At 39.2% G+C, this 25,893-nt stretch overlaps 1 protein-coding gene across 2 annotated transcripts; it reads left to right on the top strand.

Annotated features, from left to right (window-relative positions):
• The first annotated feature begins 18,617 nt into the window (after positions 1–18,617).
• LOC148026982 (triacylglycerol lipase OBL1-like) lies at positions 18,618–23,662 on the top strand. Of its 2 annotated transcripts, XM_087691524.1 has the most exons (6): positions 18,622–19,066; positions 19,157–19,589; positions 20,446–20,648; positions 20,849–20,882; positions 21,168–21,970; positions 23,252–23,662. In XM_087691524.1, exons 2-6 carry the CDS (start codon positions 19,214–19,216, stop codon positions 23,507–23,509), a joined length of 1,674 nt encoding a protein of 557 aa, XP_087547650.1. In that variant the 5' UTR covers positions 18,622–19,066; positions 19,157–19,213; the 3' UTR covers positions 23,510–23,662. The 2 variants fall into 2 exon arrangements, with proteins under 2 accessions (XP_087547651.1, XP_087547650.1); XM_087691525.1 differs by lacking the exon at positions 23,252–23,662 and adding an exon at positions 22,079–22,484 and having other exon boundaries at positions 18,618–19,589.
• Positions 23,663–25,893: the final 2,231 nt, after the last annotated feature.

Genomic DNA, 25,893 nt, shown 5'->3' on the forward strand with positions numbered 1-25,893 from the left:
AAATGGAAAAGCAGGTAGACAATGAGAGGACAACAATGGGAGGGGAGAGAAGGAAAGGGGAGGTAGAGAAGGAGACGGTAAACTGAAAAAATGGGAGAGGAGGAGACCTTTGGGACACCCGGGGTTGTCTGCGTCAACGCAGACAACTCTTGGGGGTTGGGCGCAGCCCCCTTTGGAGGGAGGAGGAGGAGAGGGATAAGGCGAGGAGGGGGAACCCTCAGTACCCGCCCGCTGTCTGCGTCAACGCAGACGACCTGGTGGGGGGGCGGGGTACCTTATGAAATGGGGCGGGTAGTGCACAGCCGCCCCCCTCTCAGCCCCTCCTCCTTAAACCACTCCCCTCTCAGTCCCTGCTCCCTAAACCACTCCCCTCTTAGCCCCTCATCCTTAAACCACTGCTCTTCCCTAAATCGCCCCTTAAACCTCTTCTATAGCCAAGTTACCTATAATTTTTTGCTTCAGGGGCGCTGCCCCCGAACCCCCGCCAAGGGGGGCCTCATGGCTGTCGCCAGCCCCCCTTGGAACCCCCTAGCGATAGTAGTAGGGGGGCTGATGCCCCCCCTACACCCCCCTCCATATAGAGTGGGTGTAAACCGTGTGAGTCCAAGGCATGAAAAATTAAACCATTTTTAAATCGTACGCAAATCATCCTAAAGAAATAAGTGTGACATGATTTGATTTTTTTCGATTGGGAATTGTCAAACACTCAACATTGTCTGCGTCAACGCAGACAGGAACAAGGGGTTGGGAGTATCCCCCCTTTGGGGGTGCGGGGGCGAAAATGTGGTCAGGAGGTTCAAATGATTAAGAAAATTTAATACATTTATTAAAACCAAATAACAAATGATATTAAAGTGTGTTTTCTGCGTCAAATGGTCATATTTTGGCGGAGATTAATTAATAGAACATGTGATTTAGTTGAGTTGTCTTCATTTTTAAAATGATTTGTGGTTTGTTTTAGTGCTTCTGAGCATGGCTAGAGGTCGGCGTGGTGGTGGTAGGAGAGGTCAAAGCAAAAGGGGCCGTCCAAGTAAGTCATTCAATCACTCTTTTAAATTTACATATTCTATTCTTAATGGTTAAGCAACTCTTTTAAAGTTCCATATAAATGTTATATTCTATTTTCAAATTATTTTTATAGATACTCCAATTACAAGGTTAAGATCCGGTCTATGCAATAGACTAGTAAGTATCGATCAAGAAGTATCCTCCCGTGCATTCTCTGAATCTCCAAATAACAAGGGTGGAAAACCAAGGAAAAAATGTCCTTTCATTGATGATGAAGCGCTTGAGGGTAGCATGGATGAAGCAAGCAATGACATTCATGCTGATCCTATGAGCACCCACACTACCACCACGGAGTGTGGTGAAACAACACAGGGGAGGTCTTTAGATTTGCAAACTGTACATGAGGAAAATGAAGAGGTGAATGAGGATGTTGCTAATGAAGAAAAGAAAGAGGTCAGTGTCCATGATAGACACATTGGAGAGAATGTCAAGTTTGGGCTTATGTCAGATGTGTTGGCCTCATTTTTTGTAACAAGGTCTACTTCTCCTCCTCCTATCCCTTTGTGTAGACTTGTGCCCTATGAGGTTATAAGGCTTGCATCTAGTTCTGCTACATGGTTGATTTCATCTTTCGATAATGCTTCGTATATGGAAACAATGGGAAAATTTTTGGTTTCTTTGAGAAGGCCCACTGGTGAGCTAATGGATGTATCTCCCCAAAATTTGGAAGAGTGGGGCCCTCTTTGGAGAGAAGTTAACCAAAGGTTTGAAGATGAATTGACTGATGAGTGGGCTGATTTAAAAGGGCGCAAGTTTTTGGTATGGGACAGTAATCATAGGTTGAAGACATGGATGAAGAGGATAAAGGAAGGTAACTATGCATTGTCTTGCTTTCTCTTGTTTATTGTGATGATACTTCCTTCTTTGACTATTTATTTATTTTATTATTTGATGTATGTAGTTTATAATGAAGATATTTCGCGACATGTTAGAGTTCTATGTCAATTCATTCAAGTGGAGAAGAAGAAAGAAGGAGAACTATTGTTAGCATTGGATACATCAAATGCGTAAGTATACTTATCACTATTAACTTTTTCAAATGGATTAATAGATCATCAATTGTGTGTGAATATTGCCAATAGTTTTTATTTATGTGTGAATCTCAAAATATAAAGATAATTTATGTGTGAATGTCAAGATATTTTATTTATACCAATAGGTTTCATTTACGTGTGAATGCCAATAGGTTTCATTTATTAGTTATGTGAATGTGAATAGGTTTTATTTATGTGTGAATCTTAAAATTTAAAGACAATTTTCAATGTTGTAGTGTAACAAGAGCACATGTCAAACCCAACCTAGGCCATGAAATTTTCATGTTCCAAAAGTTTGGCATCGCTGATAAACAAAGCATTTTGGAAAGGATGAGCTCTTCTCAAAGACGGTGGGCTGAAATAGAGTATGAAATTGAGGGAAAAAGTAACCATGGCAATGATCCATGGTACAAGACCCCATGTTTGCTAATATCGCTTTTGGTGTGGAAGGTAAAAAGTTTGGTATAGTATTTTAGTTTTCAGCATAACAAATTGTGGTATCTTGAATTTAACCATAACTAAGAATAGTGTATTGGTTTTTCTATTTAGGATGACTATAACTCTGCCATACTCAAAGAGGAGGCCCACCTCAAGGAGCTTGCATTGCCAGAGGCAAATTATGAGGCAAAAAGAAAACAATTCATAAACAAAGAGCAAGATAAATTGAGGAACAAAGGATACAAGTACCTTGGAATAGCTAATCCTGCACATGGAGAGGATTTCTTTTTTGTTTTGTTTGCATTGAATTGGGATGAAAAGAACATGATCGCTATTACCAAGGATGAATTGTATGCCATTTGTAGTTCTAATATTGCTGCGAAGAGATATGTTTTCCTCATGGACTAATGTTCTCTTATTTTTTGGAATTGAACATAATTTGGTTCAACAATATTGAAGTTATGTTTTGTTCAATAACCAATATATTAGAAAAAGGGAAATTTTACTTCTCATGACTGTCACAAAGGCAAATGACTCCACTATGTCACACTTTGCGGATGTAAGGAGATTTCATAGCTACATGAAGCAAGAGGTGTATTGGTTTCATATGATTGGAGAATGGTCCTTATTGATCAGGAGCTTACAAGTTGATGGCACTGAGATTCCAGGAGGCTTTGATGATTTTTTAAAAGGCCAAAGATGTTTACATATTTTAAAGGCATTTGCAAATATTTCTGGTGAAATGAAGAATGTTGGAGACTCTGAGAAGGTTCCAGAGCTCACACAATCAAGCAAGAGGGTGGTATACAGGTATTTCTAGTATAAAGAAACCATATTTTCTAAATACCATAAGTACAAATGTATTCTAACTTAAGAGTGCTTTTGTTGTTTGTTCTTATGTTTTTGGAAAAGATGGTTGCGTAGTCTACATGAAAGTGGAGTGCTCGAAAGCCTCCCTCCTCTAGTGGAGGAGTGGATGGACTTGGGATATGAAAATTGTATGTTCTCAAAAGCACTGCTTGAGAGGGGTCTGTCGGAATGGGAAATGCGTATTTGTCCATGGTGGATAGACCATCCATTGGATGACATTCCAGGGCAAGAGATTGAATTAAGAGAGAGTAAGTACTTTGAGAGCCAAACATAGTAAATATTTGGTAACTCTTGCTCTTAGCTATTTGTTTTAGTAATACTTGCCTTATATGTAGGATTTCTGGAACAAAATAGAGTAATTTTGTATATTGCACAAAGAAGAGGATGAAGGAAATGGTACTTTCTAAAAATGTATTTGTTTAACATGAAACTTATCATAACTTTTTAGACTTTTGTGTTTTCTTAACTTTGTTGTTTTTGCAAATTAGAAATGTCCAATACAATAGACATGGTCCCTCATGTTGTGGGGATAAAGGCGACTTGTGGTGGTAGCATGGCAAAGGGTATATTGGATGGAATGCAAATTTTTAGTTTGATTCAAGTAGCCTTGTTTCTAATTTGCATGAATATGATATTATATTGTGTTGACTTCACACTACTTAGGTGCCATTAGTGATGCAACTGTTGATACTACAATGAAGAAAAAGTCCATGGGAAAACGAAAGAATATCCCCACAATAGATGAAGCGTTGAAGCATAGCAAGGGTAAGCCAATTTTCATGAATGATAGAGTTTAGGATTTTCATTTGACAAGTCAATTTATTAAAGTATTATTTTGTTGTCTTTATATTGCGTAGGTAATATAAGTGAATCAAATGAGGTTGGTACAACAAAGCGAAGGTCTAAACACAAAGAGAAAGTTGTTTCATTGGATGAAGAATTAGAAGGTGAATCAAGTATCAATTTTTGGATTATTGGAGTCATGTTAAAAGTACATTTTTATATTTTTTTGAAGATAATATAAAATCTAAACATTAAACACTAAATAATTTGCTTTCCTTCCTATTTTTCTTTACAACTTTAGGCAAAAAAGATGGTTTTGACATGCATAGCATTTGGAAAGAAAAGGAAAAAAGTAAGGGTCACTTTGAGGGATCTTTGCAACATACTACACCTTCTCGGGCTATGTCGTTCATGACTCAGTCATCAGAGCCTATACAAGAGTCTTGTAGACGTCCCGCTATACGCATGACAGGTATGTAGATTTCTAGCTTTACATTTTGAGTCTTAACATTTAGCCAACATCAACATTTGTAAGTAAACTTTGTTTTGATGATAGGATTTCAATACCAAACTATCATAGATGCTCTGTTGGTAGACGTGACATCGATCGACGTTTTTGCATTGGATGGGTATATTTTATCACCATTCTCTATATACACATCTATTGTAATGGTTACTTATGCTTTGTTATTGTGTTTTCAATTTTAGCATTAAGCGCTTCATGGAGGGAAATACCATTAACTCTTACCAGTGTAATGGTGTCCCATCATATGAGGTTGCTAAGTTGTTGTTTGCAGATTTTCCTACATCTTTGCTTGTTGTTGGCCTTGAGGCAGAAGGTATATGTGCTTGCATTAGTTTAGTTTCTAAACTCATGTGATATTGCATGGTCTTATACATCTTTACATTTGAAAGGGATTCCCGAATGGAATACATTTTCTAGTGCACTTGTCAAAGGTGTCATGGACCTAGCCCATAGATTCTTGGCAGATGAGGGGTTCTTGGTGACTTTGGGACTTGCACAACACTTTGGAAAAGTGCTTAGAGGAGCTCATGCCATTGGATTGAAGCTCCATCGCACATGGACTCTCGTGTGTGAGGGTGGATATAGACACCCTGATACTCGAGAGGAGGTAAGTGTGTTGAAGACAAACTTGTAAATTTTTAAAATAAAAGTTTAGGTAGCTAACAAGATGATTCTGCATTGCTAGGTCATGGACCTTACTATTGGCTTGTTTTATCGAGGGATGCATGTCCCTTCATATGATAGAGAGGCTGGCGAGAGGGTTAGCCCATACAGGTTTCCTGTCTCTCGTAGCTTCCTCTTCGAGACAGACCTCCAGGGCACATCATTTGAGCACACTTATGTGGATGGTGTAGAGGTTCAAGGGGGTGCAGAAAGATCACTAGTTTTTTATAGGTGCGTTATACACTCTTAGACTGGTTTATACTTTGCATTGAGATATGTCATGCTTTTGTTATGGATGTTACTAAATGGTTTCTTTTGTAGGTGGCTCCTTGCTACGTTCAGAGAGGATCTCGACTATGTGCTGGATATTTTTTCAGGTTGTGGCGGCCTTGGTAGAGCATGCACAGAGATGCATTGTTTTTGCATTCATGATCAACCTCACGATTGGGAGGTAGTTGAGTCAGTTTTTCTGGAAAGACATTCTTGAGGTCATTGATCCGAGAAGGTAAAGTGCCTTCATTAGTCTTTTTTACCTTATTCAACCGGATCATGTAGATTGGTTGACCTTTCTTCAACCCCTAATAGCAATCTAACACCCACTTAAGAAAGACCACTTTGTAATCAATCAAAGGTAGGAGTGAGATTAACACCGCACTTGGTTCAAAGAGAGTGAGAGATGGGGGAGAGTGTAACTTGATCTCCCTATCCATAAGGTAAAATCTTAGCTCCGGCCCCCTGAAATAGTGTTAAACCTGGTGACTAATCCTTTCAATATTGGATCCATCAAAGGTGGTAGGGAAGGTGGAGTAGAGAGTGGATGTGAACTGCAGTAGCCATTGTCTCATCTAAAGGGAATGAGGAAGACCCTGATGCCTACAAACTTTGGATGTGATTTTGTGTCTCCACAAATGCCTTCCACTCACAGAAATGGGCGTACTCCTCGCTCTTGTACTCCAAAAAATAAGGCCACACATAATGATTGAAATCGTCGATAATCGGCATCAAATACTTGGCCTTTCCAAGGGAGGTTGTGCCCATAGGTCCACAATGGTCAATGTGAACCAATTCAAGCGGGGTAGAAGTTCGCCTAGTGGCAACTTGGGGACGAGGTTACCTATGCTGCTTGCCCCTCAAATAGCTAGGGCACAAAGTGTGAATAGGAGGAAAGTATGAAAGTCTCTCCACCATCTTTTGTCATTTTAGCCTCTACAACCAGTGCTTGGTTGATGTGGCATGCGGACCACCATCTGTTCATCCTAGTGACGATGATGATTTCACATGATTTGTAGTTGCATTATTTTTAATATGATGCCTTGTATTGGTAGTGCATGCCATGGGGCTTGATGATGCTCGGGAATTATGTATGACTCTATGGATTTTGGATCTCACTTAAATTGGGATTACTTCATAAACTTATAAAATTATGCTAAAACTTCATGCTTTAGAAGTAGTTGCATACCTATTTTTTGTTAGAGATCAAAGCATTCAATAGTTTGCGATTAGTTTGCAATTCAACATCCTAATATAATTGATCTAATTAGTTTGCAATTGCAAAATAATTAAATTCAAAGCGATAACATAATCAAACAAAAAGCTCCATAAAATAACCAAAAAAATCCAAGTGATGACCAAAAAGCTTCAAGAAGCACTTAAAAAGCTCCAAATGAAGAGCTTGCTAAATAATAGCACTCTTCACAAAATAACTAGTTCAATAGATCCCAATGCAAAAATAGTTCTACAATTTATCTAGTACTTTCATAATCCAATGTGAACACACACAAAAGAGAGCTAGATCATTGCTCAAGTGTAAAAGGGGGTAGATTGGGGGGGAAGGCGGGTTTATTAACTAAGGTTTATGAAACCTTAGAAAGGCTTATTGAAATACCTGTGAGGTAAATCATAAAGCTTAAAGCTCTACTACATCCATAGTCAACCACACAAAAACTTCTCTTCTTTCTCCCATTATGAATAAACCCCCTACTTCTTGAATAAGTAGGCCATGTGCTCAATTCACAAGCTCCCCCATGCTTCTAGGCACAAGTAGGTCCCCCTACTGAAGAAGGCCCTAAGCTTAAGCAATCCCTATGCTTTTAGCATTAATATGCATCTTGATTTGTAGCCCATAGCAAATTGAAACCTTGCTATCATTCATGATTTCTAGCCTTCAATGGCTTCCCAAATGCATCCAATCAAGCAATAATGATCCATAATCCAAGCTCCAATAGTTCTTCCAATCTGTACACCTATTTTGAGTGGATTGGATGAAGATTTTATATATGATTTAATGGCGGATTGATAGAATCGATTCCAAGTTTTTCCTGTAAGCTAGATCATGGAGCTTAAAGCTCTACTATATCCATAGTCAACCACACAAAACCTTCTCTTCTCTATTCACTATTATGAATAAAACCCCTACCTCTCAAATATGCAAGCCGTGTGCTCAATTCACAAGCTCTCCCTATTCTTTTGGGGGCATAAGCAAGCCCCTTGCTCAAGAATGTCCTAAGCTTAAGCAACCCCTATGCTTTTAGCATTAATATGAACAATGATTTGTACCCCAAAGAAAATTGAAAACTTGATATGATTCATGATTTCTAGCCTTCAATGGCTTCCCAAATGCATACAATCAAGCAATAATGATCCATAATCCAAGCTCTAATAGTTCTTCCAATCCGTACACCTATTTTGAGTGGATTGGATGAAGATTTTATACATGATTTAATGGCGGATAGTAAGCTTTGAATCAGATATAGATCTTGATTCACCACACTCCTCAATCTGATTGTTGACTCTTGTGTTGAAATTATAGAGTGTGCAATAGAAAGTATCTGAGCAAGGAGTAGAGAATACATCACAAATATGAGAAGAACAAAAACTGCTTTAATTTCAAGCGAACTGATTGTGTCCACACCAACAGTGGCTATAAGAGCACTTAGCTCATAAAAGTTGTTACTTCTTTCTCCTTTGCCAACAAATTTACCACCAGCACTGTCAATGATTTCTGCACCTATCTTAGTGAGCCTGACCTCATGGCCAAGATCAGTTATAGAAACAACTAATAGAAAATTTCTCTTAATCACTAGAACATTTAACACATTTGAAAGATTTTTGATTCAGCATTTGCAACAACAAAGAAAATAGTACATGTTCCCTTAACAAGGCAGCATCATTCCCAACCATCCTATTGATGGATTCTTGTAGAGGCTTCATAGAACTATATAGACCTTTCTTATTGGTCATGTGATGGGAGGTGCCCCTATCCAATACCCATGAGTCAGTGGTAGATATTTGTTGCACTGAGGAATACACTTCCTCAATGGTCACCATGAATAACTCCAGCTCTACTTCAATCTCTACTTCAATCGTATTGGCTATCTCTTTCCTTTTAGTCTTCACGGTGCCATTCTTTTCATTTTCCTTCTTGACATGACAATCTATAGTTGCATGTCCTTTCTTCTTGAAACTCTCCTTGAAACTTTTTCTTACCACCCTTCTTTCTCTTATTACCATTTGGTAGAGGAACCATCTTTGCCTTTTGCATTGGTGGAGAATATAGCATCTCCACTACTGCTACCTTATCGAGCTTTAAGCCGCAACTCCTCCTCCATTAGTAGTGTACAAAATTCCTCAAGCATCAAAACTTAGGGTCTCACTTGAGTGTTTAGGGAAATTACAAATCTGTTAAACTTTGGTGGACAAATCTAAAGACACCTCCGAGCTAGCCCCTCTCTAGTCTTTTGTATCCCTCCACTAGCCATCTAGTCGCACAAATTCTTGATCTAATGATGAATGCTTCAGATATCTCTTCTTCAATAAACTTCTTTGTTTCTAATTGATTCTCCAAGTTTTGAATCCTTGTTTTATTTCTCGTTTTGTACTGACTCCTTGCTACTTTCCAAGCCTCTAATGCCTTGGTTGTATGCTAAATCAAGGTCAAAGAACTATCAAAATATCTTGTAACTAAGGCACACAATGCATCTATGTTTTTTCATTTCTAAACTCATAGAATATCTACATTTGGAGGAATCATAACACTCAAGTTTGATGAATCAAGGATGGGTTGTGGTTTTGGGTCAATCCCCAGCACCACCTCTAAAAGCTCATAAGAATCAAGGATAGTTGTAATTTTAAACTTCCACAAAGTGTAGTTTGTACCATCTAACTTGCCTTCGCCGAAGGTTGGTGGACGAATCCTCAATATTTGAATTGTTGGTACATTAGCACCACCACCTGATGCCCCAATACTACTATTTGATGTAGTAGATGACATTTCTCATCTTTGCTATTGAAGCCCTTGCCTTTGTGAAGAATAGAAAATGCTTTAATTTCAAAAGAGCTGATACAAAGATGGCTATGTCCACCCCTGCGCTTCCACTATGAAGCTTAGATGCTAATCCAGATAGATGATAAGCGAAGAGCTTAAGGGTAGCTAGAAGAACTCTCATTGGGTGAAAGATATATTAATAATGGCTTTAAAGTGGTGTTTCTTTTATAGCTCAAAAAGGTATTCTAGTCAGCTTGTCTGACCATATTATGAACCTTCCCTAGTTGGCCAGGGAATATTCCCTTTACCATTGGGCCGAGGGCACGGCCAAGGGCACTGGGGGGCCAATGGCCCCTCAAGAGAGACCCCCCAACCAAGGGGGTACCTGATAACTCCCACACCCCGCAACTCGATGCATTGGGCCTCAACTCCTGCTCAACCACAAAAGGGAGTTTCATGTACGTTGATATATATTGAGTAACATAGACTAGCAATCTTAGTGTTAAAAAAAAACAATGAATACCGGTGATTTTTCTGGGTCCCATTCTCCATACATGCTGAGGTGTGATATTGCAACTCGACCTACTCGAAAAATACACCCTCGACAACGATCACACATGCATTTAATTTTTTGTCCTAGCTATGCATCTCGATTATGAACACATAATGTTTCATCCTCACTTGAGGATGTGCTCGTTGACTCATCAGCATGCACCGCACTAGGTGATGACGACGACATGATTAAACCTAATTCATGACAACATCAAAATATTTGTCATTCATATGTTTACATAAAAACTTCAAGCTGGCGTATTAATTATTCTAAGATCTCAATTTTAAATACACAAAACTTATCATAAATACATAAAAAATTATGATAAGAACTTACTATCAAAACTTATCTTAAAAACAAAAATTCATGATAAAAGCTAAATGCGCGTCTATATATGCATTTACCTACGCGTCTAAATCTGCGTCTATTTGCGCGTCTAACTTCACGTCTATACGCGCGTTTATGTAAACATAGACGCGCATATACACGCAAAGTTAGACGCAAACGTCAAAATTCAAAAGATACTTCAATCATTTCTTTTCAAAGAGCGCATTTCCTTTCTTGCATTTTTTGTGCGTTCTGAAGCTCGAGCTTAGCCGACATGCAGTCTCTTCATGCCTCACCTCCTCATGACTCACCTCTTCTTTCACTTCAAAGAGACAAGAGGGGAAAAAGGAAAGCCAAGGAGAGGAAGAAAGAGAGAACAAGAGAGAGGAGAACAAGAGGAAGAAGAAGCAAAGGGAGGAGACAACAAGTAGCAAGCAAGCATCAAGGGAGAGTAACTCACCAAGGAGAGGAAGAAGGAGAAGGAAGAAGTGCCACCACCCGCCACACCAAACACCCAAGATGAGTCCTCTCTCTTTCTCTCTCTCTCTCTCTCTCTCTATATATATATATATATATATATATATATTAGGATCTATGATTGCATTTTGTATAGCATAAATAAATCATGAATGGCGGTCGTCGGACTGAAATCAGCCGACTGAGTGCGTTTGCCAGCGTGTCTACATTTCAGTACAGATGCAGGGATAGATGCGAAGCTATGTTTGCTGTCATTGCGTCTACGGTCGCGTCTCATAGCGCGTGTATTCTGCGTTCAAGATGCGAGAATACACACGCTCTGCATAGAAGAAGTTTTGACTTCAGAGTCGCGTCTCCAGGCGCGTGTATCCTGCATGTGAGACGCGCGAATACACGCGCCCTGCCCAGAAGCTTTGACTTCAGACTCGCGTCTCCAAGCACGTGTATTCTGCATTCCACATGTGAGGATACACATGCGCCAGAAGCATTGACTCAAGAATCGCATCTGATAGCGCGTCTATACTGCATCTCAGATGCGGATATACACGCACTCTGAACAGAGGGTTGACTTTAGGGATGCGTCTGAGAGCGCGTCTATCCTGCATTTTAGATGCAATTATACATGCGCCAACTAGCTCTGATAAAAAATGATTTTTTATTTTTGGAATTGTACGAATTTATCTTTTTCATGTGTTTTTTTTGCAGATGTTGCATTCTGGTTCATCTAGCAATGACCCGGATTTGAATCGCATGAATGATACATTGGACTTGTTCGGCAGAGGGGTCAAGGTATTTTTTGGAGGTTTTCCTAGTAAGGAATACTTCATGGGAGAGATGACCAGACACCTTGGCCGCTCTCCCACAGCAGACGAGGTGTTCAGCATCATGTCTGGAACGCCTCTGACGTCTTTGCCTGGCACTACTTTCCAAACACCAAATGTCCAAACTCCAATTGTAGGTACTCCACGTGCAGCACCTGTACATGCATCGGCTGAAGCACAAGCGTCAGCCGACGCATGTGCATTTGCAGAAGCACGTGCATCCAGCGAGGCAGAGGGTACTCGACAGCAAGGGAGGAGGGAGAGTCGAGGGGGAGGACGAGGCTTGTGTGGGGGTTGCCTAGGAGGTGGCGAGCGATCACCCTCAGCAAAAGATCATGTAGAGGAGCATGTACGCCAGTACTATAGAGTTACAGATACTGGTGGTATCTTCCATGATGATGAAGGAAGGGATGTAATGGCGTACATGAGGAGCGTCGTGCATGCAACGTATAAAGATTGTTTCGTTTACTTCAAGAATCAGAAAAGCGGCTTGTGGCAGGATGTCTTGAGGGCAGTCCATAGGAGGTACCCAAATTCTGAGGGTTAGCGATTCTCGGATGATTGGAGACGCACAAAAGTGAGGGATTTTCTTTACAACAAAAGATCCCACCTCATGACACGCACCAGGGAGTCACTGCGGAGACAGGAGGAGGGGCGTGGAGCCTATAGCCAACCACCTATGTGCCACCGCATAGAGTGGAAGAAAGCCAAGAAGAAAGCAGCGGAGAAAGTGAAGAGTTGCCAGCATGCAGAGGCGCGACGCATCCAAATGGAAACCATGGGATCGTCGCATTACGGATCGGGCGGTAGAGAGTCGTGGGAGGCAGAGTTTGTAAGTATATTTTGATTTCTAGTTTTTTAAAATTTATATTTCTTTCAATTCTTTACATAATTTGTTCTAATACATTGTGTCTCATAATTGTTTGTATATATCATAATTGTTTTGCAGACTACTATCGTTGGTAGGATACCTACTCCTAGAGAGGTAGGTTACCATCAAGGCTATAACCGCGCAGCCACATGGCTTCACTTCTATGAGGAGGGTCTCATCACTGAGGAGCAATACAACCGGGCTATGAGGATTCAACAGCTAGAGGAGGTATGTTTTTCTTACTTTCCTATTAAAAGTATAGCTAATTATAACTTTTTCTCTACCATGTGTACGTAAGCAACCTTGATCTTTTTTGTGTGTAGGCGAACCCCAATGTGGAGCATAGTGAGGAGGGGGATAGCGACACTAGTAGCCATGGTGGTGCTAGCGAAGATGTTTCTTCTTCAGATTCGTAGAGAAGCACCATACCTCCTCTCTGGCATTGTTTTCTTGTATATCTATTATCCATCTTTTAGCCTACTGCTTGCGGCCACGCTTTAGGTCGCAAGCACTTAAACTCCCCATGTAAATGGTTTTTATCTATAATGAATACATGGATTTTTGTTTTCAATTCTCGTGCTTTCAGATCCATTGTGTTTTTCGCAAATGCACAATTTGATGTATGGGAGGGCGAAAAAAAAACCAGAGAGCATGTGGTTGCATGTTCTTTGGTTTTTTTTTCCAGTTCTGTTTTGCGCGTCTAAATTGCAGAAAACGCGCGTTTATAAGCGCCTCTAAAATGCAGAGTACACGCGCTACATAATTCAAATTTAAAAAAAGAAATTAAATATCTTTAAAAAAAGGAGATTTTTTTTTGCGTTCGTGTCTATGGGCGCTTGTAAAAGCGTGTCTATGGGCGTGTCTATATGCCCGTCTAATTTGCCATGTAGACGTGCTGATAGATGCACAAAAGAAATTAAATAAATAACAATTTTGGTCTTTTTATGCGCTTGTATTCACGCATGTATATGCACGTCAGTTGCGCGTCTATTTCTGCGTGTAAATTTCTTCATACATGCGACTATAGATGCGAGTTTGTAGACACGCAAATAGACGGGCGGGTAGATGCGCCTGTAAGATTTTCTCTCAATTCAAAAATCGCGTCTAAAAGTGCATCTAAGAGGCCTTTTTGTTATAGTGCAAGAAAGCGGCGTGTCCTTGATATACCATCTTCTTCATGGTTCGTGACATTCAGGAGTCTTAACTATGGCCCACACAATGGACATGCATGATAACCTGAGGTAACCAAACATGTTCCGACACCTCTATCCAGTGAATACAAACTTGAGCGAGATAAAATATAGATATTACCAACGAGAATACAAGCCTATTTACCTGAGCACTCTCCGAATCCCGTAAAGTCATGCATCATCCACATGAGAATGGCTCGAATATTGGCGGACCGTCGACCATCGTGCTTGCTCATATCTTGCACAGTGACTCCCTCCTCCCACAAAATCTTAAGCTCATCGACTAATGGACGAAGGTACACGTCCATATTTTTGACTTTGTAGCGGCCAGGGATGAGTAAACTAAGGATGAGATGTCCTTTCTTCATAGAAAGCCATGGAGGGATATTGTAGTTGACAAGGACTATAGGCCACACACTGTAAGAAGTTGAGTGCAGACCGAATGGGTTCACGCCATACATTGCAAGACCGAGCCGAAGATTCTTTAGCTCTCGGACAAAGCCTGGAAAAGTAGAGTCAATGTGGCTCCATGCGTGTGAATCTGCTGATACTCGTTGAACTCCATATGTGGACCTATTCTGCGCATGCCACGTTGTTAAGCTCGCCATGTCGGACGTACGAAACATGTGGTTTATGCGGGGGATAAGCGAAAAGTGTCTGAGAACTTTTTGAGGGATAGTTTGCCCTTGCAAGTCCAGTCGATACCTGTGAGCACCACACTTTGGACATGTCTCCATAGTCTCCTATTCTCCTTGAAACAGTATGCAATCGTTGATACATGCATGGATGCTATTGTAGTCCATGCCAAGCTTTTGTAAAAAATATCGTGCATCATCATGAGACTTAGGCATAGTATTTGTAGGTGGTAATATATGATATTTCAATAACCTAAAAAAAATCATAAAAAACCTTGAAAAAGCACAAATGTTTTTAATAATAGTACCGAAAAGAGATCAACGAAGCGTACATACAAGGTACCTAAACAACTCGGTCACACTCGCATTGCTCCACCGGTATTTTTCTTGCACACTTAGGAGTGCAGGCAGTGTCTTCAGGTGAGATACTCGACACCCATCATATAATGGTATGGATGCTTCCTCTCTAAGCGGATCAGAAGTCTCGACATCCATGGGAATCAATGCATCGATCATTGCCTCCATCTCAGGCTCCAAGATTGTAGGTAGGTCTGGAAGGCTGCTTGTCTCCTCTGGTATTGGCATTATAGATTGGGTAGTGCCTTCCAAGTGGTGGATTGGCTCATGCACTCCATCTATCGCATGCCCATGAACTCTTCTAATTGGCCGCAAAGGGTGCACTCCTCCTTGGGACAAGATGTCACCTCCCTGGATAGAAAATTTGCCAGCTACACCCAATCTTCTTGTATATGGTATTCAATTAGCTTGCGAGTACAATGCATGATTGATATTAACTTTTCTTACCGTTTGCTGAAAATCCACAATCTCATGATCAATGATCTCAAATTGAAACTCGCCGAAGCGTCGTACGTGTTCTATAGACAATCGATATTTTTGTCTAATTGCCAGCTTGCATTGAGAGCAAGGACATGGGACATGCTGATTAAGATACGCCTCACGATCTTGAACAACAAGACCTTCATCGTTTTCCATTTTGTCTACGTTACGATAAACAATTTTTTTTTATTATCATTCTTTTTTTCTTTCTTAAATTGTCCTCCTCTCCTTCCATCTCTCTCTCTTTTTCTCTTTCTTTATTATGCTGTATGTTTATTCCCTCTCTCTCATTCCTTCTTCTTTTTTCTCTTCCTCCCCCTCTCTCATTTTCTTTAATGATCACGGCTACGACTACGAAGGTCTATCCAATAGTCAAGAAGAAGTATCCATGATGGTGTGGATGAGGGATATCCTCATGGACATAAAGGAACCATGATTGATAGTGAAAGGTCCTCCATTTTCAGTCCAGTTGATACCAATGCTATTAATAATTTGCAATGAACCACAAGTTGATAGCTTCCTTCCACAAAATTGAAACAGCACACACAAAAAGAGAAGAGAATAGAAAAAAAATGCAAAAAAGTGAGGCATGACACCAATAGGGTGCAATCTCCCCCCCTCCCCCCAATTAGAAGGGCTCTCCCCAATGCATATATTTATAAATTTTTATTGATCTTGTGCCCAAAATAGCAAATTACATCCATATTTTGTTTTCTTTTTGTGAAAGGATCCCATTTCTCTAATATCTAAACAATATCTAAAATCTTATACAATATCTTTGGACTCAATAATAATAATAATAATACCCAACCTTAATAAAAGCATACAATAAAAATGTTTAGCACTTTGAGTGCATAGATAATGCATTATTATAAAAATGCCAAGACTAATTATCCACGCTCTATCTAGTGCTTCATAATTTCCATGACTTTCTCCAATTTCTTGCTCTAAATATGTGTCCACCAAGAACACAAAACACATTAATCCTCCCAATGTCCACCTCTTACAGAATGCAATCGGCACTACATGTTCATACATACAACAAGTTAGGATTGTGTGGTGAATCAACAGAAAATAAAAATCCACATAATATTAAAAAATCATCTCACTTTAGATAAATAAATAAATAAATTAATAATCATAGCAAGCATTGCTCCTCCTCTTCCTCATACCTTCACTACTTTGTAGAGCTAGTAGTGGACCACTTTATCGAGGGGGGCCAAGTGCTCACACCTCATCACTTCCTATAATTAGAACTTCACATGATGATTTAGATTAACAACAAAAACAAGTACAACTTGAAGTCAAAATCAAGTGTGCTATAGTTTTATCAAGTCTTCCTAACATTTGTTACCACTATGTTCCTAGCCACGTATGCACGCTATTTCTAGTGGAAAGCATATTGTACATCATATACAAGAGCCTATTTTAGGCTCACAAAAATATCCCATCATTGCCAAAGCTTCTTAGACATCCTCCAACTTTTCAAAATAGGTGACCAAGAGGCGAGACCACTCCAAGTACCCATCCAAGGTGAGGCATCACCTCTAGCATCTCAAGATCATGCCCAATCGCAACATCTATTAAAGCTTGCATGCATTTCAAAGCCCCCTAGAGTAAATATTGTACAAAAGACCCTCTTAACTAAGGCCATTGGAGACACCTCTGAGGATTTTAGCATATGCGATGAAGAATCCAAGAATATGATTTAATGATGATTTTCATGAATTCTTTGAACTACGATAGGCCTGCTACTATTAGATTTTTTTCTAACCATCATTAGTGCCTAGCTTCAATTTGGATGTAATGACCACTCCAAAATAAATAGATGCCATTGTCTTATGTCCAAATCGAAAGGAATAGATGCCATTATCATAGGTCCATACAAAGGCCTCAAAGGCCTTGTTTATTTTCCCCCAAGAAGACTTATGGAAATGAAGAATAGTTGGTAAACATTAAAACTAAGGCAAGATAGATTATAACACTCCAAGCTTGCTTGCTAGAGACAAGGGAAGAATTATGTGCTTCTTCATCTTATTAATGGACTTACCGATAGTCCACACAATCCTCTAATTCATAATGATACCTAGATCAACCTAGCATCCTATAAACCTTGACCAAACCTAAACAATTTCACCACTTCCATGATTTAAAAAGTCCATCTTATTCTATCATAAGTTGTACTTAAGTTTATGTTCACTAAAGTAAAGTTCTATTCACTAACCAAGGCAAGATCAAAGATGCTATTCTCCTTAAGAGGAAAATACTCAGCTAGGCCCAAGATGCACTTATTCAATAAATGATAACAACCAAATCTAAAAGCTCCTTGAGAGGAAAAGACTCAGCTAGGCCCAAGATGCACTCATTCAATAAATGATAGCCACCAAATCTAAAAGCTCTTTAGATATTTTACAATATTTTGAATCATTCATGTGTCTCTAACCAACAGTAACGACCAAAGGGACCTAAATACATTAAGTATTTCCATGTTTGAGACATGCTAGGTACCATTAGTTGCATATTTTATCGAAACCATAGCCTCCCTCATTTGTTTACCATTTAAAGCATGATAATGAAATTTTGTTCAAGCATCTCCAATGCGATACAATTGCCTTGTAATTGGATCTTTAGACATTCAGGGTGAATTAAACTTCTTGAACTTGAATAGAATCCTCAACTCCTTAATATTGGATATTGACAAGAACAACTAGTAGGATGCATGCTAAGAACACATAAAATTGCACTTCTAGAGTCAGCAACCCTAGTTGGCATCCTTCTTCCGTCCAACAAAGTTTAGTAGTATGTGTGGAGCATACCTCTTCCTCTATTTCTCACCTCTCTTCTGGTGTGCTTATATATGCAGAATCATGAGCTTTATGCACTTGGAGTCCTAACTTTTGTAATTGTTTGAAAGGAATCAATCAAATTAGCTTGTCAAGGAATGTTGAAGCATAGCTGTGGACCCTTGTTTTCTTCTTGTATGTAAGATACAGAGAGATTGGTGGGGCAATGTGTATTAGTTGTGTGCTTCTGGAAAACATTAAAGCTAGTTACAAGAAGGTTGAACTTATGAGACTTGGTAAGGTCGACAGGCTTAAGCATTGCCTTTGCTTGACCAGGTCGCTCTCACATGGGGGTTTCACCTTGATTGCATGTCTCCAAATTTAGAAATAGATCCACGCTCTAAGATATGCAAACATATGCGATCAAAGAGTGAGCAGTGAGCACGTGGATGTCTTTCGTATTGGTGGGCATGTCCCAATAGACTTAATAAAGACTCATGCGGTACTAGAGTGCTGGCTTCCAAGGAAGGTGATCATGATCACACAAATCACACACAATCTGCTGGTCGGTGGCTTGTAAGGAAGGTGATGGTCATCATCCACCACAATTCACAGAATTAGAGATCGAATCACAAACAGAAATGGAGACGTATCCATTGGAGACTCATCCATTGATGATGTTGGCGTGCAGCAAATTTGACCTTCTCCAGCTTCTTTGATGCCTCTAATTAGAACAAGGCGGCCTTTCCTTCCATGTTTTCATACCTACTGGGTCAAATTCTGGTGCAGGCTCAGACAACTCATATGATTATGAACAGGTCCCGGATCGGCGCCCAGATGAGTAGATTAACAAGGATCAAAGCAAAGGCGTAATTCTGCTATGTAGTATAATTAGCAGGGATGAGCCAATAATTCTGCAAAGCTAGGTTGCTTGATTCATCAGACGTTGCAAGAGAGAATTTGTTTATCGAGATCAATCCTTAACTCGAAATCACACAGTTGCTCTATGTGATCAGGTGGGGTTCAGCTCGGATTGAACTATCTAAATTAACTACTTTATATCACTGGAGGCCATGAAGGAACATCAATTCGGACATTCTGATCAGGACAATATGGAAGAGCACGAGGACCACTATCTGTATGGTGATGGCACAGCTTGTTGGCCCTCTATGCTGATTACTGAGTTGGAGCCATGGAGCAAGGCATGGAAGGCCTTGTCTCCTTTTCATGAAGGGGTGCCTGATGGGATGCTGTACTCCGATTCTGCGAGGCTGACTCGCAAGCTTGCAGGCACATGGCAATGCAGACTCTCCTTCATCTTACTTCGGCTCCTCCGCTCTCTTCGCTTCCCTTTGCGGCTGGTCGGTGAGGCCGTTGAATGGTTTCTCAACTTCTACTCTATCAATGGTGGCTTCCTTGGCATCCTTTTCAGCCTCGGGTTTGGCCAAGGTATCTGTTATACAGCCACAACGTAGGATCAACAGCGTTCATGGATGACTAATCTACAAATTAGAGATAAGGCTTCTCCTTTCAGTGACTATGTTCGTGTTTATAGTTGCTGTGCCTTTGATTCCTGACCTCTACACAGTTCTTTTTGCAGTTTGCATGCAGCTCTTTCATTTGAGTAACTAAATTCTGTGTTTATAATTAGCCTTGCTTTGCTAACTTGTATCAGGCATTCTCCTTGATATCTGGTTAGTTCTTTGCATTTGAGATACCCCAAACTACTCTCAAATATCATGACCAGCTTCCTGAGGTTTGCTTTGGGGACAGTTACGCATGATATCTAGCTAGTTCTTTTGCTTTTGAGTTACCCCAAAGGACCAGTATCCACTAAAATTGCCAGGCATGTCTGTTGCTCCAGAGTTTATCCATTTCTTTGAATTTCTTCTATCCCTTTCAGTTGAGGGTTTATCATTTCAATGTCTCATCATAAACAACATGCAGTGGTATTTCTAACCTATTCAAGGGCTATGGCAAGCTACAGGCTGTATTGTCTCACAGCTATATATTGTTCTCTGAGGTGAATCACGAATGCTGTGAGAAGAATCCTGAATCACAGTCCGGCCTGGAGATGCTGAAGTAGTGGTCTTTTATAAGCAATCTGTAAAATTCTATGTTGAATGTTGCAGTCTCTTTGTTTCATCTGAAGTTATGGTGTCAATATATGTGCTTGAGTTACAGATTACCTGATTGGTATCTGTATCAATATCAGCTGCTAAACCAGCCGAAATGCTGTTCAATATCGATTCCTAAGCTGACAGAAATACTGTTATCTGACTGTCGGTCCCTGTTGTTTTGGAAGATATCATATGGTTTCCTCCAAAAGACTCGCCATGCTACTACTCCACCGTTGGTTGGTTGGATCCAAGGGTGGATCTCATAGATGCGACAGCAAAGCTCAAGGAATTCAATTCAAAGATGTTCACTGACCTGTGTATCATGGCATCTAAGTTGGCATACGAGTCAGAAGCTGTACAGAAAGATGTTTTGACTAATCGATGGAATGTAAGCAATCTTAGCATCATATGATGCAACATACAAAATCACTCGAGTCAGGCATTTGAACGTCAATCAGATAAAAGTGTACAGTGTAGCCCATCTGAAATTTTAAGTTGTGTGTGTATGAAGTCCCATATTGTTGTGATGAGTAGGTTTGGTGTATTCATATGTGCGTCTGATCAGGATCAAATTTTGTGTGCATGCAGATGTGTTTCCAAAAATTTTACAGCTGCTGGAACGGTATAACATCTCATCCCAGGAATCTTATAATTCAAGCCAATTCTTGTTTACTAACTGGAACTGCAGTAACAGGTTTATGAATTGTAACATTGTTGTGCAGAACTTTCCATGTATCACAGCTGACATAGTAATATGTATATGCAGATTATGTGTTAGTAACATGCAGTCTTATATATCACATTGACTGACATAGTAATATGTTTATGGAGTTAATGTATCACAACTTTCGATGTACTATGTTGGTCATAAACTTCGCTGATTGTTCTGAGCCTGCTGAATTTCCAGACTATGCACAGCGTAATACAACACAAGCCTTCACATTCTCAGACAAGCCTGAGGATGCAGAGTTGGTGGTTTTGGCATTTCGAGGCACCGAGCCATTCAATACGGATGACTGGAGCACAGACTTTGATTTTTCTTGGTACGAGGTTGCCCCAGAGTTGGGTAGGATTCACATGGGCTTCCTGGAGGCACTTGGGCTTGTGAACAGGAAGAAGGAACCGTCATTGGTAAAATTCGCAGAAAACTGCATGAAGAGCCACACATGGGTGAATCAGAAGCTCCTAGGCATTCAAGCACGATTGACAGGCCTTGACTTCGATGATAGTCTACTGCATGCTGAAACACCCACAATGTCCTTTGTCAATGGCAGCAGGCAAGATGTATCTGCCGCCACGACACCGACGTTTCACGACTGCTCCAATATAGCGTTTGATATGATCAGCGAAGACCTGGGATATTTGCTGCAGCAGCATCCAAAAGCAAAGCTTGTGATTACAGGGCACAGTTTAGGAGGGGCACTGGCAGTGGTGTTTGCAGGTCTCTTGATGTTCAAGGAAAACAAGCAAAAGGAGGAGAATGGCATGCTGCACAGGCTTTCTGCTATTCACACTTTTGGGCAGCCGCGGGTGGGTGACCAGTCCTTTGCCAACTTCATGAACAGAAGCATGGCAGCCTGGAGTGTTGACTACTACAGGATAGTGTACTGCAATGATATTGTGCCTAGGATGCCCTTTGACAATACAATATTTGGGTTTAAGCATTGCGGGCACTGGTGCTACTACTTTGACAGCTTCTACCGAGAACGGGTATGTCCTCCATCTTCTTTTCATTTTGTCTAAATTTGAGACTTACCTTGATGTGATTAAGGATGAAACAGTTCACTCTGACATCACTTCTGTGTGGCCTTTCCTTAGGTTTTTAGTTTGTAGATTGGTGTTTATGGTGCATTCAATTAGTTAAAGTACACCTCCACAACATCCAAATCAATGCTCTTCCTCTTGAATCTCAAGTGTGGGGTTATCAAATGGGGAGTCGAGTTATTAACTCATCCTCCGGACTCGAAAAGGAATATTCTGGCAAAAACTACTTCTTGACATGGGATACATCCTAAGAGTAGCTATGTGCTCATACTTGATGTATAAAAAAAGATGGTAGGAAATTCATATGGTAATCCAAACTAACTCTTACTTTAGAAACCAAACTAGAATTCATCCAATATGCATTGTAAAAACTAATATAGCTCTTCAATTTAAAAGTAGGTCATTCTCCAAGTCTAAATGAAAAGATCGCATTGGGCACTCTTGTGAAAGGCACTAGCATTCTTGTGACTTCAAACTGTGTGTGTGCGCCTTGGTGTTCATAGGTCAAACCAAAAATTACATATCATGTTATGTATCGATTTGTAGATATCAAAGATAAGAATTGAAAGATACAAATCTCCGACAATGTTTGAATTACAACTATGAGATTTTTATTTGTAGTATTACAAATGGTAGAAAAACTGTACCATCCTACTTTCAACCTTGAGGCGTGAGTTGCAGGTGGTAGAACTACATTTTTTTGAATGTATTTTTACAAGTTATGTTTTAATATACAAAAGCGAGGACCAAAATATTGGTCAAGTGTTTATCATCATGGTAGGTGCATCGACAATGGAGCTTCAAGATGAGCTTAGGCTTGATGGACACAATGTTCATCCATACTAAAAGTGCCACATGACACATAACAAAACAAAATAATACTCTACTAAGTAAATTTGTCATGCTTGGACATTTTCGTTAATATATAAGTATATTTACCTTGTGAATGGTTTGGCAACAAAAAATCACCATCTCATAAAAGAAGTTGTTTTTGCAATCCATTGTTAAGAGTTGCTTTATTTTAGATCATGTACATATAAACATTGCTTTGCTTCTTGTCTCATAAAAGAAATTGTTTTTGCAATCCATTGTTAAGAGTTGCTTTATTTCTTGATACCATTGCTTTGCTTCTTAGCCATAAAATTGCTTGCATTTGCGTATTTCATAACTATCTAACATGACTTTTCACAACATCCTTTGACTAGTTCTCTATTGATGACATTGTAGGCAATGCAATCGGAACCAAATAAGAACTACTTCTCTCCATTCTTTGCAGTTGATATGTGGTTCAATGCAATTTGGGAATTTTGGAAAGGCCTTCTACTATTGAGGTTATTTTACGGTGATGGATTCCATGAAACAACTTTTTCGACTATAGTGAGGCTGATGGGTCTTATATCGCCAGGGGTTTCAGATCATAGTCCCACTAACTATGTGAATGCTATCTGCCTAGGTCCAAAAGTTCTTAATGATATGACAAAATGATCGTTATATGAGATATAGAATGCAAATCATTCCCTTTTTTTAATGTCAATATAAGAAAGTTTTCCAAGCTTGTTCTAGTCAAGGTTTTGCTTCTCAAGTACTTAGCATCCTTGACAAATACTTGAAATTAGAACTAAAATGGTGCTCTTTAAGTGACCTTATCAATACTTACTTTTTTAGCTACTCAAGGTAATTTGATTTTTCACCATAGACTTTCTTTAGTAGCTTAGATGCAAGTCATTTATTTAAGGGCTTAGGATAGCTACTCAAAGTTTGATTTTAAACCATACTATTTCTTTCATATCTTAGATGGAAGCCATTTATTTATGGGATTTGGATTGCTTACAAGAAAATGTTCTTTCTTCTTCATTCATTTTTTGGATTGTTTACACGGAACTCTTGGATTTTTATCTATAACTCTATTATAAAAAACTAGAGAGTTTTTCAAGGTTTTTATAGAGCTTTCCTTGAAAATGAAAGGTTTGAGTTTTTAATACATTTGATACTTTGTTTTGAGTCCTTTTAGTTTGTGACTTTGAGGTGTAAAATTTTCATACATAACTATGTTCTAAGCAAATCATGATATTATATCTAACTATTGACATCTTAAATACAAGTCATGTCGGTCATCTCTCTTGATCCTCTTCTTTGGTTAAAAATATCCAAGTAATCTTTGTATCAACACACACTTTTTAGCCCTTTAAGGTCTCACTATCATAATGATGTTACTAACAAATCATAAATTTCATGTTTTAGTATTGATATTTCAAATGTAAGTCATGTCAATCATCTCTCTCAATCCTCTTATTTGGAAAAAAAATATACCTAATCTTATATATCAACACACACTTTCCAACTCTTTGAGGTTTCATTATTAATGATAAACTTTTTCATGTAGACAAAGGATGTTAAAGAACTTGTTGGACTTGTGAATGTTGCTTTTGAATGGAAATTGACTGGGGTGAAAAAAAAAACTAACTTAGATGAATGATAAGTGTGTTTTACTTCCTTAGATATTTTAGTTGTACTTGCATAGAAGATAGTATTTGATGGTAGTTGACAAAGTTCACAATATTCTTCTAAATAAATATGATAGATCATCTAGCACTATGCCACATCTACAAACCTAATATGTCCCTCCAATCAAATGCAAACTAGTTTTCTATGTCCAAACCATTGTGAGAAATCTCAAAATCTACTAGCATGTACCTCTAACTAGTTCCCTCTTTTGTTGAATTCATGCCAACTCTCCTTGTGTATTTTATTCTTTGTTATGGCCTTTCTACATACTTGTTTGAACAATGTCACCTCCATTTAAACATATTTTATAAAAAGGCACGCATGCATGCATTTTGCTATTGTAATCAAGGCACAACTCTTCATCTCAACAAAAAGCTAAAAAGGTTTTTGGTTCCAAGGCAAGAGCTTAATGAAAGGCTAGTGATAGTTGATTGAAAGGGACTCTCAAGTCTTTGACCCCTTCCTTCTTCTAATCTTTACTATAATACTACCACTCTATTGAGAAAGTAAGGCTTGCTGGACTATAATAATTCTATTTAGAGTATCAAACTAGTGCAATTGATCACCATCAAGTTTCCATATGATGTCGAATTGAAACTTGTATGTTGAAAGATGACAAGAACAAATCATCTGTGATCTAGCATATTGATATATTCTATTCAATTTGAATTGAGTCTTCACCTTTATTAACGTTGAACCTAGATATCTATGGTGCACTCAAACTCTTGAAATTGCAATCCTAAGTGTTTCAAAATGTGATAACATGCCTAGACTCATCTATATTTTATCCTAATGCATCAAATCAAAAGAAATAGACAACACGTGACCAGCTTTTTTGTAAGAGACAATCTCAATAGATACTTGGATATCTACTAGCTTACTACACATGCACTATGAAAATGGAGTGCATGTTATAAGAGCAACAAGAACTTGGCAAGGACAAGTATTGTCACCTCGCAACTTACAAGAATTAAACTTGACGGAGAAGAAGAAGAACTTGATTCTTTATTACAAGAAGAGGAATTACAACAATATACTTCTTGAAATAAGATTAATACAATGGTATATATAACATGGCTAGATTCTCGATATACAAGGCAAGATCTTGATACCATACTAAATCAAAACAAAGATGAGATAAGATTAGACAAGAACTGGATATACATTGCTTAGAATGGAACTAGAGAGAACTTACCTTGTTGAAGCCTCACAACTAGCATTGGCAAGATTGAAGGGCTTATAGCACAAGGCCCCTGTTTATACTAGACTTCTTTACTATTGAGAGATAGGCATGTGAACCCTATGTATGCAAGGGTGGATAAGAGTAGCTGGGTGTGAATGAACTAGAGGGCAGGGGAAAACCC

This window comes from Lygodium microphyllum, chromosome 13 (assembly GCF_053477565.2).
Source record: "Lygodium microphyllum isolate KBCC chromosome 13, Lygodium_microphyllum_v1.1.10, whole genome shotgun sequence".
Taxonomy (NCBI): Eukaryota; Viridiplantae; Streptophyta; class Polypodiopsida; order Schizaeales; family Lygodiaceae; genus Lygodium; species Lygodium microphyllum.